The sequence below is a fragment of the Lynx canadensis genome, chromosome B1 (genome assembly GCF_007474595.2).
Source record: "Lynx canadensis isolate LIC74 chromosome B1, mLynCan4.pri.v2, whole genome shotgun sequence".
NCBI lineage: Eukaryota > Metazoa > Chordata > Mammalia > Carnivora > Felidae > Lynx > Lynx canadensis.
Window position 1 is genome coordinate 38460317 of NC_044306.2, and position 13708 is coordinate 38474024.

The following is a 13708-nucleotide window of genomic DNA, read 5'->3' on the forward strand; positions in this document are numbered from 1 at the left end:
GAACCAGTGAAGCATCCAAAATCTTACACATGACAAGACCTTTCGTTATTTGGCCTCTGCTTACTTCTCCACAGAGGAATGTATCTTGCCTTTCTCAGTATTTTGTGCTCAAGTCACAGTTGATAATTTATATGTTATGTATCTCAGTGCTTTCTCCTCTAAGCATTTTTGATCCTCTGCTGGGATTTTCTCTTCTGACACCACGCCTAACTGCTATTCATCCTTTAAGTTTAAAATTAGATACCACAATGCCTCTTCCACCTACAAGGCCAGAGGCTAAATGTCCCTTCTTATACTCCCACAGCACTCTGGACTTATACTTCCTGTACTCTAGTCAAACTCTATTACAATTACTTGCATATTTTGTATCCAGAGAGTGTCTGGGTTTCATTTGTCTTTCTGTCTCCAGAGCCTAAAATAGTCTCTGAGGTATAATAGGCACATAATACATATTTATTAAATACACATATCATTGATAATCCATGATATCAGGTATGTAGAGGAGCCAGTTCATATCAAGCCCTGGTTGATTAGAGCCAGATGAAACTATTTCTATTATTGCACCAATAAGAAATTCACAAGGACATCAAACTAGCTTCCAAAATCCTTAACTAGTCAGTGAGAATACAGGCAACACAGACAGGTTTAAAATTGGCAAAACTGGCCTGTACACAATGTCCTTAGAACAGAGTTTTAAGTAAGACAGGAATACAATAAAATATGATCTTTAGAGAGATCAATCTGACAACAGAAGAGAAACTTATGGGACTACATTTGGAACACAGTTCTACTATACATGATCTTGATTAGCTAGAAAAACCCACATGGCCCACTTAGCTCCTCCCTGAGAGTTAGGGAAGTCTCTGCCCCAATGTACTGTGAATAGTGGATCCCTGGGAATATTCTTATATACCCAGCATCAAATATAGCCTGGGATATGGGAAGAGCTCAGTAAAATGAAAAAACAAATACATGAATAAAAAGCTTGTTTTCAAGCCAGGATGTCTGGCAGTAGCTACTCATTTAAAAAATATGAGTCAGTACAAACAAAACCAAAAAACTAAGCCTGCCATTTGCAACATCCATGGTGTATAGAAGGTATAACGCTACATGAAATGAGTCAAGACAGAAAAAGACAAATACCACATACTTTCGCTTATATGTGGAATCTAAAAAACAAAACAAACGAATAAACAAACAAATAAGCGAAAGCAGAGACAGACCCATAAATACAGAGAACTAATGGTTCCTAGAGGGCAAGGGGGTGGAGGATGGGCAAAATGGGTGAAGGAGAGTAGGAGGAATAGGCTTCTAGTTATAGAATGAGTAAGTTACGAGGGTGAAAAGTACAGCATAAGCATACAGTCAATGTTACTGTAACAATGTAATGGTAATGCTCATGGTAGGCAGAGCTATGTTGTACATGTGAAATTAATGTAACATTGTGTGCCAACTATATTTCACTTAAAAAAATTAAAAACAAAAAAACTAGGCCTGTATGACTGAGTAATAAACTAATATAAATTTTAGAAACGTATTCATAGTATGTGTCCTATGTGTCAGCCACGTGCCAGCTTCCAATATGAAGTGCAAAACCCAATATACTGCATTTTGCTTCGTTTATGCAATAGATCTTCCAAGGCAAGGTCTTATCCTTGCTGCCAAAATATGGAATATTATTTAAATGAAAATGTTAGTAGGATTATTTTACAAAGTGCTTTTTTCCAAAGTCAAAGCACTATCAAAATGACTTACCTGAGACAATTTTGTTGTAGTAGCAGGCAGAAGTGGACGACTAAACTTCTTCTGAGATCCAATGGCTGCTGGAAATGGTGGTGCAGAAAATACAGCTGCAACACAATTAATTTTGTTTATCCATCCTTGCATTTCCTCTGCACTCCTATGAGAAACAGATAAATTTACATCAGGGTATTTCTCTATCTAAGTGTATCACACCTTGCCCATTTCTCATTATTGATTTAAAATGTTACATAAAGTCATTTATATTTCTTGGTAATTGATCCTTGATAAAATTTCACTGAGATAAACATTTTCAACAGCAATTACCATAGTAATAAAAGGCCCTGGAACCGATGATCATTACAATATAAGGCTGTGATTATTCCTCAAGGAAACAGAAGGGGAAAAAAGCAAAATCACTCGACAATAAATATTAAACCCCTACTTTGATACTAGACTCAGTCAAACATTAATTTAAAAATTAGCTCCTCTTTCTATCACATAATTCAATTTTAAAATCCAACTGAGGAACAAATTGATAGAATTTAAAAGGAATATAAAAGGAAACAACCACTTGGAAAGTAGCTTTGACAGTTTTCTTGAAAAGTTAACTATATAAATTTATCATACAATCCAGCAGTTCTATTCCTAGGAATACACCCAAGAGAAATAAAAACATATAGGCACAGAAAGATCTACATGTGAATGTTCACAGCAGCACTATTTATTTATTTATTTATTTATTTATTTATTAAATATATGAAATTTATTGTCAAATTGGTTTCCATACAACACCCAGTGCTCATCCCAAAAGATGCCCTCTTTAATACCCATCACCCACCCTCTCCTCCCTCCCACCCCCCATCAACCCTCAGTTTTTAAGAGTCTCTTATGCTTTGGCTCTCTCCCACTCTAACCTTTCTCTTTTTTTTTTCCCCTTCCCCTCCCCCATGGGTTCCTGTTAAGTTTCTCAGGATCCACAGAAGAGTGAAAACATGTGGTATCTGTCTTTCTCTGTATGGCTTATTTCACTTAGCATAACACTCTCCAGTTCCGTCCACGTTGCTACAAAGGGCCATATTTCATTCTTTCTCATTGCCACATAGTACTCCATTGTGTATATAAACCACAGTTTCTTTATCCATTCATCAGTTGATGGACATTTAGGCTCTTTCCATAATTTGGCTATTGTTGAGAGTGACAGCAGCACTATTTATAAAAATCAAAAAGGGGAAACAACCCAAATGTCTGTCAACTCGTGAATGAATAAAAGAAAAATGTAATATATATCCATACAGTGGAATACTACTTGGTAATAAAGGCATGAAGGGCAGATAACATGTTACAACATGGTGAACCCCCAAAACTTTATGGTAAGTGAAAAAAGCCAGATACATTTCATACTATGTTCCACATACATGAAAAATCCAGAAAAGGCAATACCATAGAGACACAAAGGAGATCAGTGGTATCCAGGGTTGGTGGTGAAATGGGGGGTGACTACAAAATGGGCATGGAGGATCTCTTTGGGGTGATGAAAGTGTTCCGAACTGGATTGTGGTGATGGTGGCACAATTCTGTAAATTTGCTGAAAATTATTGAATTATGTACTTCACACAAGTGAGATTAATGGTATGTAAAGAACTTTCCAAAAGGATGTTAAAAATCCACCTGAAAGGATGTAGAAATCATCTGATTTCATTAACATACTTTCAACTTTTAACATACTTTTAACTTGTATGTCATATATTTGCAAAGACCAGCACTGACTGGCAGCACTCAATAAATATTTGTGAATTTATAAATGAATGGGAGGATGAGTCAGGACAGATTAAGGTAGACAGAATGTCAGCCCATCTAAAATCATTTCCTTTATGGATTACTCTGAGAAACCACACTAACCTAAGACCACACTAGGTATCAATTCCTCTTTGCACCCCATATGTTTCTATAATCTGATTTCTTTGCCTCTGTTAATTCAATTCATTGATTTCTGCAACACTTCTATCTGAAGTAATTAGAACTTCTTAGTTATCATACTTGGTATTTTACATTAAAAAAATGTTGGGGAACAGAATAATTTGAAGGACTCTGATGACTAATAGCTGTAATTATACATCTGGCTATGAGTCCCTCTGTGGTGTTAAAGCTGTCTTACTCCCATGCTAAAAAAAAATCCTGTGAAACTTGGATTTCCTTACAACTTCCTCCTCACCTGATGTCAGCAATTTCATACCTCCGGAAATTCAACATTCACAAATCACCAGAGTACTTGCTGCTGTTCTTATTTCTTTTTTTGATCTTACATTGCTTTGATCAACAAGTATGCAGATACTTGTGTTCACTATCTTGATGTTAAATTTTAATTCCAATGCCAAATGCAGTAGATTGGTAGTGTTGGGAGTGATTCTGAAGTCAAGCTCAGGTTCTGTGCAAAGCATGAAGAATTAACACTGTCACAGACACTGATGGTGTGTACTCCTATAAAAATTCCTTTTGTAGAGGCTCAGTTCTGAAAATGCAAAGTTTCTCACTTCACAAATCCAGAATTCTCTGTGTGAAAGGCTCCACTTCTAATGTGAAAGTTGTCATGGACCCCTTATTGAACTGGCAATCCATCCCGATTTCTTGCCCACAATATAATTTTATCTTTTTCCTCTAGTTTAATCACAGACTATTAGAGCTCAGGAAGAGAAAGAAGAGAGAGGGAACAAAATGGAAATCTACACTTATTGAACAGTTTCTATATGCCAGGCACTGTATGAAGTACTTTATATATACACTTGATCTCATGTAATTCTCATTAGAACCTTATGAAATAAACATTATCATCTGCACTAATGACAAGCTAAGATTCAAAGAAGTTAAATTACATGCCAGGACGAAGAGCTAGGAAATGGTGATTTGAATCCAGGTCTATTTTACTCTCTGTGTGATAAAACTTACATTGTACAACCCTTGTATTTTATTCATAAAATATTAACTTCTATAGATGGTTTGTGGTTGACTAAAAGTCACAGGGCTGCCTTATAGAAACACAAAAAAATTGAACTTAGAGTTTCTATTTCTGATTCTAGTTTTCTTAGGCATTTGTCCCTCTTGTGTAACCAATTAATGACTTTGAATCCAACATGAAAAATTTCCCCTGAAGATCCTGATTCTATTTCTCGGTATAAAGTGGTGTTATGCAAACTAAAAAGCCAAACCAAATCAAACCAGTGAAACATACTGAGCTTGAAAAAGCAAGACCCTCCAGTCGGCAGTTTTAAGTTTAAGTACATTCGGCTTCTTCTCGTAGTCTATGGCCTTGGATGCCAGCGCATGATGCACACTCACGGCGTTTTTCAAATCCTCTTCAGACAGGGCCTTTTCAGGTTTATATTCATCCTACAGATGGATAGACGGATACAAAGAAAGCTAAGACAAGATCATATTCAGATTTCATCTTCTCTTTTTATGATAAGAAAAAAAACCCTAAAACTAAAAGAAAAACAAATTAGAAAATCCATGAAGGCATGGAAAAAGTGAAATGGTGTAAAAACAACTCTTTGCTACTTCAGGTACCCATCAAGAGAATTTTACTGATGGTGAAAACCTTGCCATTGTGTTCTTAGCTCTAAAGATACTATATTTTCTTCCTACTTTTTTTTGAGTCTAATATTATCAAAAGAAAAATCAAAAGTAAAATAAAATGATTCCTCCAACGGTTCTTTGAAAGAAAAGAGGGAAAATCAGTTTAATAATCAGGAGAAGGCTTAACCCTATTATAGATATAAAAAGGAAAGTGCCATATGAAGATGCAATTTTATATTTGGGCACGAATTATACACTACAGAATTTATAAAGGTTTTCTGTATGGCTTCCCTCCAAACTAACAATAGAAAGTCCCAACTAGTAGAATAACAAGACTTTAAAGCAAATTTGATTATTAATATCGTATTTTTATGTCTATAGTTTTTCCAGGTCCAATAGAATAACAAAAGGACCTCAAAATTAATTAAATACAGTAGACACTGCAAAAATGTTTTAGGATATGTTTTCTAGTGTTTAAGGTCTCCTCTTCCCTCTTCCCATATATTGTCAGACATGATGCTAAAAAAACTTGCACTTCTATAAAGAAAACACACAAGAACATACAGCCCTCTCACCTAATTAGTAGCAAATCCTTAAGGAAGATATTGCCTATCCTCTTATCACAGCCTGGTTTTACATTTCCAAAAAAACAATGACATGTTCTCATTCCTCCTACTTCCTTCCCCCATCCCTGCCACAAATCAAGCAATTCAAATGTACTATTGCTATTAATTAAAACTGAGTCAGAAATAAACAGCAGCTGTTTGTCCTTAATGATCAGTCAGTGACAGTGATGAGAGACAAAGGTAAGGGAAACCTCAAATACACAGTAAATACCAATTGGAGTATAAAGATTACCCAGATTTATAATATTAAATGATGAAATTTCTTTTCTTTTTAGCTTATGAATACTTTATTTTATGATTTTTAAAATATATTGTCAAGTTAGCCAGTGTATACAGTGTATACAGAGTGTTCTTGGCTTTGGGAGTAGATTCTATTTTAAGATTGCAACAAGTGTATTTTATTAAGCTTCAGAGATTAAGAACTCCTGTTGACAATGGACAGTTATCTACAGAAGTATGATGAAGAAAGAAAGAAAATAAAAAGAAATCTTAAGTTAAATACAATATATTTACATATATCTATTCTATAATTCCCATTAACGCAGAAAGCTGTAATCTAGTTATGTTTTGGGGTCCTGTCTTTTCTAAATGAGATTTTTCTTTTTAGCATTCCAAAGATTCACAAATTTCCTCAGGGAGGTATCAACTAGAGGAAGAGGTCCCCATCAGCCTTAGGATCATGCTACAATAGAACCCTGCATAGCTGACCATCCACTCGATTTAACTTACACTTAAGTCCAGATAGGAATCTGAAGTAGATAAATAATGGGGGGTGGGGATAAAAGACCACGAACAAAATGATCTTCAGAGAATTTATACACTACGTCCATTTCCATACATACTGACCTCTAACACTTGATATTGGAGTATGCACAGAGATCAGCTTAGAAATTTCTATGAACCTTTTTCGATATTCTAGGTCCATGACTTGGCCTAAAATTATCTTAATCCCTTCTCACTAGTTTCTTTTTGATTTAATTTCTTGTTTGAATTTAAGATGATTACTTAGTCCTTTTGTTTTTCCTATATCTTTTTTAATTAAGAAAGAATTTAAGGCTATAATTTTTCTTCTGAGTACAGGTTACACGTAGTTTGAGAATGAAGAGTACTTTTTCATTGTTCTCTAGATAGTTTGCAGTTTTATTTTTTGATCTCTTCTTTGATCTTAGTCATGTCAAAGAGTATGTTTCTTGAGTTTAAAGTTACCTAAGGTTTTAGTTATTTATCATTATATATCTCTAATTTTATTGGCTTGTGACCAGAGATTTTACAGCAGTCTGTAAAACCCATTTTATTTCTTCAAAATGTGTTAAGGGTAATTTGTTAAGGTTTTCAAACCACATTTGACTTTTGTTAATGTTCCATGGACATACAGAAAAAAAAATTATTCTCTGAGGGATGAGTATGCATTAAGAGATAAGTTTATTGATTCAATCCCTCTATATTCCTACACCATTTTTTCTAAATGTTCATCCCATTGAGACAAATATACTGACCTCTCTCTTTCACTATATTGTATTTTAAATTCTATTTGCATTTCTAATAGTTCTTGTTCACATTTTAGTTGCTATGTTGTTTGATGTATTTAGGTTTATGATTGTTATCTTCCTTAAATGATGGGCTATTTATTATTTTAAAATGTTCTTTATCTAGTAGTGCTTAGTTACATAAGATAGAAACTTAAAATGCTCTCTCCCATAAAAATGTTCTATTTCTCTAATAGTCAACATCAACAAGGTAAGATTTTAAAAATCATCTCGCTTCCCTCCCTCCTTCTCATTAATCCTAAACTTTGCTGAAATACTTTATTATGTTTGTTCTGCAATATTATTAAAATTACTTGATATTGTGCATTTTCTATTTTAAAAAACCTTACTTTGTACTTATATTACACATTCACGGATTCTCTCCTTTTTCTTTTAGATCTAATTGCTCACTTACTTTCTACCTTTCCTCTATCTTTAAGTGTTTTCTCATCCCTTGGTTATTTTCTCTCCTTTCGAGTATTTTTCTCAGGTGAATGATCTACTGTAGTCTTTATTTAAAAATATCTTTCACTTTCTTTGACAGGTATAGAACTCTTGGTTGCAGTCCCCTTCCACTCAGTATCTGTAGATGCTATTCTACTGTCATCTACCTTCCAGTTTTACAAAAGTCCAAAGCTAGTCTGATTCTTTTTTTTTTTTTTTTTCCATTTTACTGTATTTTCTGTTAGGAATCTTATACAGGTTTCTTTTTATCTTTAGAATTTAGGAATTTTTGGTAGGCTATGCCTTAATATTCTCATCTACCCAGTTTCAAATGAAAGAATTCCTACCCCAATATGATTATTCACTTGGGCTGCTAACTGCTGCTAGAAATACTCAACCCAGTTGTACAGATGTGTGACAGCACACACATTTCTGGTCTCTAGCTATTGCTGCACTTAGTGCCAACAGACAATTCTTTTTTTTTTTTAATAATTTTTTTTTAATTTTTAATTTATTTTGAGAGAGAGATAGCATGAGTGAGGGAGGGGCAGAAAGAGGGAGAGAGAGAGTCCCAAGTAGGCTCTATGCTGTCAGCAAGGAACCTGATACAGGGCTCGAACTCACAAACCGCAAGTTCATGACCTGAGCTGAAATCAAGAGTCAGATGCTTAACTGACTGAGCAACCCAGGTGCCCCCAGACAATTCTTTCATACATCCATGATAGTCTCTGTTGCATTCTGCCAAATGTTCGCCATTCTCTTCAACACCCCAAGTCATTAAAACTGTGGCTAAGAGCATAGTTGCCTAGAGTTAGAACTGTCTAGGTTCAAATGACTAGTTCTAATATAATACTTAATGTTTTTGTGACCTTAGGTTAATTAAAGTCATTAAGCTTCACTTTCTAAGCTTGAGAAGCAGTGATAATACTTCCCTCATAAAGTAGTAGGATGAAGTTAAATGAGATACTGTTTGTTAAACTCTTAATGTTCACAGCATATAGTAACCACTCAAATTCTGGCTGGTATAATTTTTTTTTGTTTTTTTAAAATGTTTTATTAATTTTTGAGGGGGAAAGGGGCAGAGGGAGAGGGGGACAGAGGATCTAAAGCAGGCTCTGTGCTGACAGCAGTGAGACTGATGTGGGGCTTGAACTCACAAACCATGAGATCATGACCTGAGCCAAAGTCAGATGCTCAACCAACTAAGCCACCCAGGTGCCCCTGGCTGGTATAATTTCTAATAATTTCTTAGTAACAGGGTTGGCCTTATATAAGGTCAAACTTGTAAATATAAAACTTTCTGCTTACTACTCCATAAAAAACAATATTTGGTGACCATTTTTATCTCCTTTTTTTCTGAAACAGAAGAATCCTGTGTTCTCAGATCATCCTCCACATACCTTTCTTAGGAGCTTATTTCATGGATCATTATTTTTCTTCTATATTTTTAATCATTCTCTATCTACTGGCTTCTTCCTCAAAGCCTATAAATATATTCAAAGTCTCTCTTATCATTGTAAGATAATTGTTTCTTCTAAATACTGCTTTCTCCTCTGGTATCACCTCTTTTCTTTTACGTATGATAAGTTAGCTGTTTCTATGTATTAATTTCCAGTTTATCCTTTAACCCACTGTAATTTGGAATCCATTTCTACATTTTACTAAAACCGCTCTGGCAAAGGTCATCAATGACCACCTAATTGAAAATTTCGAGAAATTATTGTTAGTTCTTACCATATGGCACCCAAGGAATTCAACAAAATTCTTGAAATTCTTCCTTTGCTTATGTTACAATACACTCCTTGTTTCTCTCCTACCTCTCTGAGCAGTGTTTTGCTATCTCCTCTTTCAACTATCCTCCAGATGTCAGTTCTGCCACTGTCTTTCATCTTTTCTCATTCCATAAATACCACATGGGATGATTACAACTGCTCTTATCAGTTAAACTCCCACCTATATCATGATGTCTAACAAAGTGCTGTAGGTTGAATGAGAAACATAAGACCAACTGATAGCTATTAATGAATGACTTCAACTGTGAAACCTGGAGCAATTAAATATTCTTAGAAAATATTGTCTGTGCTGATATTTTATTTATTTATTTTTTAAATGTTTACTTATTTTGAGAAAGAGAGTGCAAGCATATGCAAATGGGGGAGGGGCAGAGACAGAGAGGGAGAGAGAGCATCCCACGCAGGCTCCATGCTCTCAGCACAGAGCCTGATGCAGGGCTCAATACCATGCACCATGAGATCATGACCTGAGTTGAAATCAAGAATCGAACACTTAACCGACTGAGGCACCCAGGCACCCCTGCTGATATTTTCCTTTAAAACCAAGCCTGAAGGATGACATCCTTAGACTGCTATAAAAGTGCAAGAAATTTTAAAATGCAACATTTATTATAGTCCTACATAAAAGCTAACAGTAATCATCAATGTAGGACAACTGTACCATTGTGGCTGAACAGGACTCTATTCCAGGGCAGTTTCTAAACTCTGAGATACACTGCCAGTTTACCTTACATTGGAAGTAAAATATTGCACAGGACAGAAATGGAAGGCAAGATCCATAGTGAGGATGGAACTGAAGTCTAGGAATCTTAAGTCTTACAAACTTCTGTTTTTCTAGTTGGTACTAATATCACTTTACTATGAAAAAAAAATAAGGAAAAATAGGAGAGGATCAAGATAATGGAGTAGGAAGATCCTGAGCTCACCCCTTCCATGAACATACCAAAAGCTACAACTATATATAGAACTACTATCTCTGAGAAGAAACTGAAGAAAAGCAGAACAGATCATTTACAACTAAGGATATAAAGAAAACAAACAAAATGTCCACAAAGAGTTCGGTAGGAGGGGTGGAGATGCTGTCTAGTTAGGAACCATACCTTTGGTTCAGTGACCCACAGAGAAAGGGATTTCAGAATCAAAGAGGGCCCTCCCTGAGGAAGGAGGGTTCCAAGCCACACATTGAGCTCCATAGCCCAGGGGATCTGTACTGGAAAGATAATCACCCATAATGTCTGTTTTGAAAATCATTTGGAGTTTAGGTCTGGGATAGCCAGAAGAAAGTAGGAAGCTGTTACTTTAAAAGGTGCACACACAACTCACTTGCTCCAAATCCTAGCACATAGTCAGCAGTTTTAAAAGTACCTGGGTTAAACTGAGGAGATCTATTAACTAATTTTAGCATGTGTGAGACAGGCAGGGATCTGTCAGAGGAACATTCTCTAGGAATGGAAGGGCTGGCAAGAACCATTTCTGACACTCTCCATCTACTATGCTAACACCATTCACCCAGTGCTAACATTCACCTGTGGACTTGCACTGCCAAACTGCCTCCCCCAGCCTAGCACTCCTCCTAGGTGGCTCCCTGCCCCACCAAACATGCTGGTGGCCTCACCAGCACCAGTGAGCCACACCCCCAGCCCAGGGACACTGCACACCAGAGCATCTACAACAGTCATAGCTTAGCTCACATCCAGCTGTACCAGAGAGCTGTCCTGCCCATCAACACTCCTACAGCTGTCATAGCCACGCCTCTAAGCTAGCTGTGCTGGGGCCAACCCAGCACACCAGCATGCTTGCAGCAGTCACAGCCAGGATGCCTAGTCAGATGGGTTGGGGGTCAACCCCATTTGCCAGCATGCCCATAGCAGTCATAGCCAAGCCTCATAGACAGCCATGCTGAGTCCTGTATAACAGTGAGTCTGTGCCAGTCATGACTCAGCCATAAGAGGAGTGTTCACACTGCCAACACAAGGGCTTGGATGACCAAGATTTGCACTACTGGACCCCATAGGACACCTTCTGCATAAGACTACTCCTTCAAAACTTGGAGATGTAACTGATCTATGCAAGATACAGAAACAAACAAAGTTATACAAAATTAAGAGACAGAGGAATATATCCCAAATGAAAGAGCAAGACAAAACCCAAGAAGAAGAACTAAATGAATCAGAGATAAACAATCTAACAGATAACGAGTCTAAAGTGATGGTCATAAAGATGCTCACTGAAATTAGGAAAAGAATGGGTAAACACAGTAAGAACTTCAACAAAGAGAAAATATAAAAAACCAATCAGAGCTGAAGAATACAATAACTAAAATGAAAAATACACTAGAAGGAATCAACAGCAGCAGATTAAATGAAGCAGAAAAATGGATCAATGATTTGGAATATAGGTAACAGAAATCATGTAACTGAAACAGTCACAAGAAAAATGAACTTTAAGAAAAGGATAATTTAAAGGACCCATGAAACAACATCTAATATACTAAGATTCATATTAAAAGGGTCCCAGAAGGAGAAGTGAAAAAGGAACAGCAACACTATTTGAAGAAATAATAGGTGAAAATTACCTTAACCTGGAGAATGAAACAGATATCCAAGTCCAGGAAGCAGAGAACCTCAAAAAAGATGAACCCAAAAAGGCCCATTCCAATACACATAATAAAGTGTCAACAGGTAAAGAGAGAACCTTAAAAGCAGTAAAATAAAAACAACCAGTTATATTCAAGAGAACCCCATACAATGACCAGCAGGTTTTTCAGGAGTAACGTTATAGTCCAGAGGGGAGTGGCACAATATATTCAAAGTATTGAAAGGAAAAACTTACAACCAAGAATCTTTCATCTGACAAGGTTATCACTCAGAATAGGAGACAGAAGTAAGGTGTTTCCCAGAAAAGCAAAAGCTAAAAAAGTTGATCAATATCAAACTAGTCTTACAAGAATTATTAAAGGGACTTCTTTAGCAGAAAAGAAAAGGACATAACTAGAAAAAATAAGAAGGAAACAATCTTACTGCTAAAGATCAATATAGTAAAGGTAGTGGATCAAATATTAACATAGCTAGTATGAAGGTTAAAAGACAAAAGTAGGAAAATCATCTAGACCTAAAACAGTTAGTCTAGGGATAAAAAATAATAAGATGTAAAATATGACATCAAAAATATAAAATGTGTTGGGGGGGATGGGAGGATGTAGTGCTTTTCCACTGCACTGGAACTTCAGCCATCTGCAACTTAGAATAGTTTGCTATATATAGAATGCTATTTACGAACCTTATGGTAACCACAAACCAAAAACCTGTAATAAATACAAAAAAATAAATAAATAAATAAATAAATAAAGAGAAAGGAATACAAACACCAAGAAAAATCACAAAATCCAACAGACAATGGCCAGAGAAAGGAACAGAGAAGAACTACGAAAACAAACAGAAAACAACAAACAAAATGACAATAAGTACATATTTATCAATAATTACTTTACATGTAAATGGACTAAATGCTCCAATAAAAAAGACACAGGGTGGCTGAATGGATTAAAAAACAAGATACTAATCCAACTGCCTAGGACGCCTGAGGGCAGGAAGAGGGCAGGGAGAGCAGTGCCATTGGGTTGGCTGCCCTGAGGTGGGAGCTAGGCTCCCTGGGCTTGGCACCAGGATTGGACTTGGTAGGGACTGTTTGGGATACCACTGGGGCTTGCTTGTAAGGTTGCTTTAGGGATGAAATTATAAGAAAAAAACTGGGAAACAACAACAACAAGAAACACTTACAGGCTAAAGAAAATAGAGAAGAAAAAAATAACTGGAAGCAAATGTGTTGTGAAAACACAACAGTTCAAAACAATTGTATGCAACAAAGAAGTTCTAATAAAAAAGTTTACAGTGATGTAGGTCCACTTCAAAAAACAAGAAAAGTCTCAAATGAATAATCTAACATTATACCTGAAGGAACTAGAAAAAGAAGAACAAAACCCATAGGTCATAGAAGGAAGGAAATA

General features: G+C 36.0%; 1 protein-coding gene across 1 annotated transcript in view; it reads right to left on the reverse strand.

Annotated features, from left to right (window-relative positions):
* Window positions 1-13708, reverse strand: part of PSD3 (pleckstrin and Sec7 domain containing 3) — a 582944-nt gene that overhangs the window by 64806 nt on the left and 504430 nt on the right. The window contains exons 13-14 of the mRNA XM_032592851.1: window positions 4970-5127; window positions 1756-1900 (exon numbers count right to left, since the gene is read on the reverse strand). Of these exons, the coding sequence (XP_032448742.1) occupies window positions 1756-1900; window positions 4970-5127 (303 nt within the window). The remainder of the gene's footprint in view (window positions 1-1755; window positions 1901-4969; window positions 5128-13708) is intronic.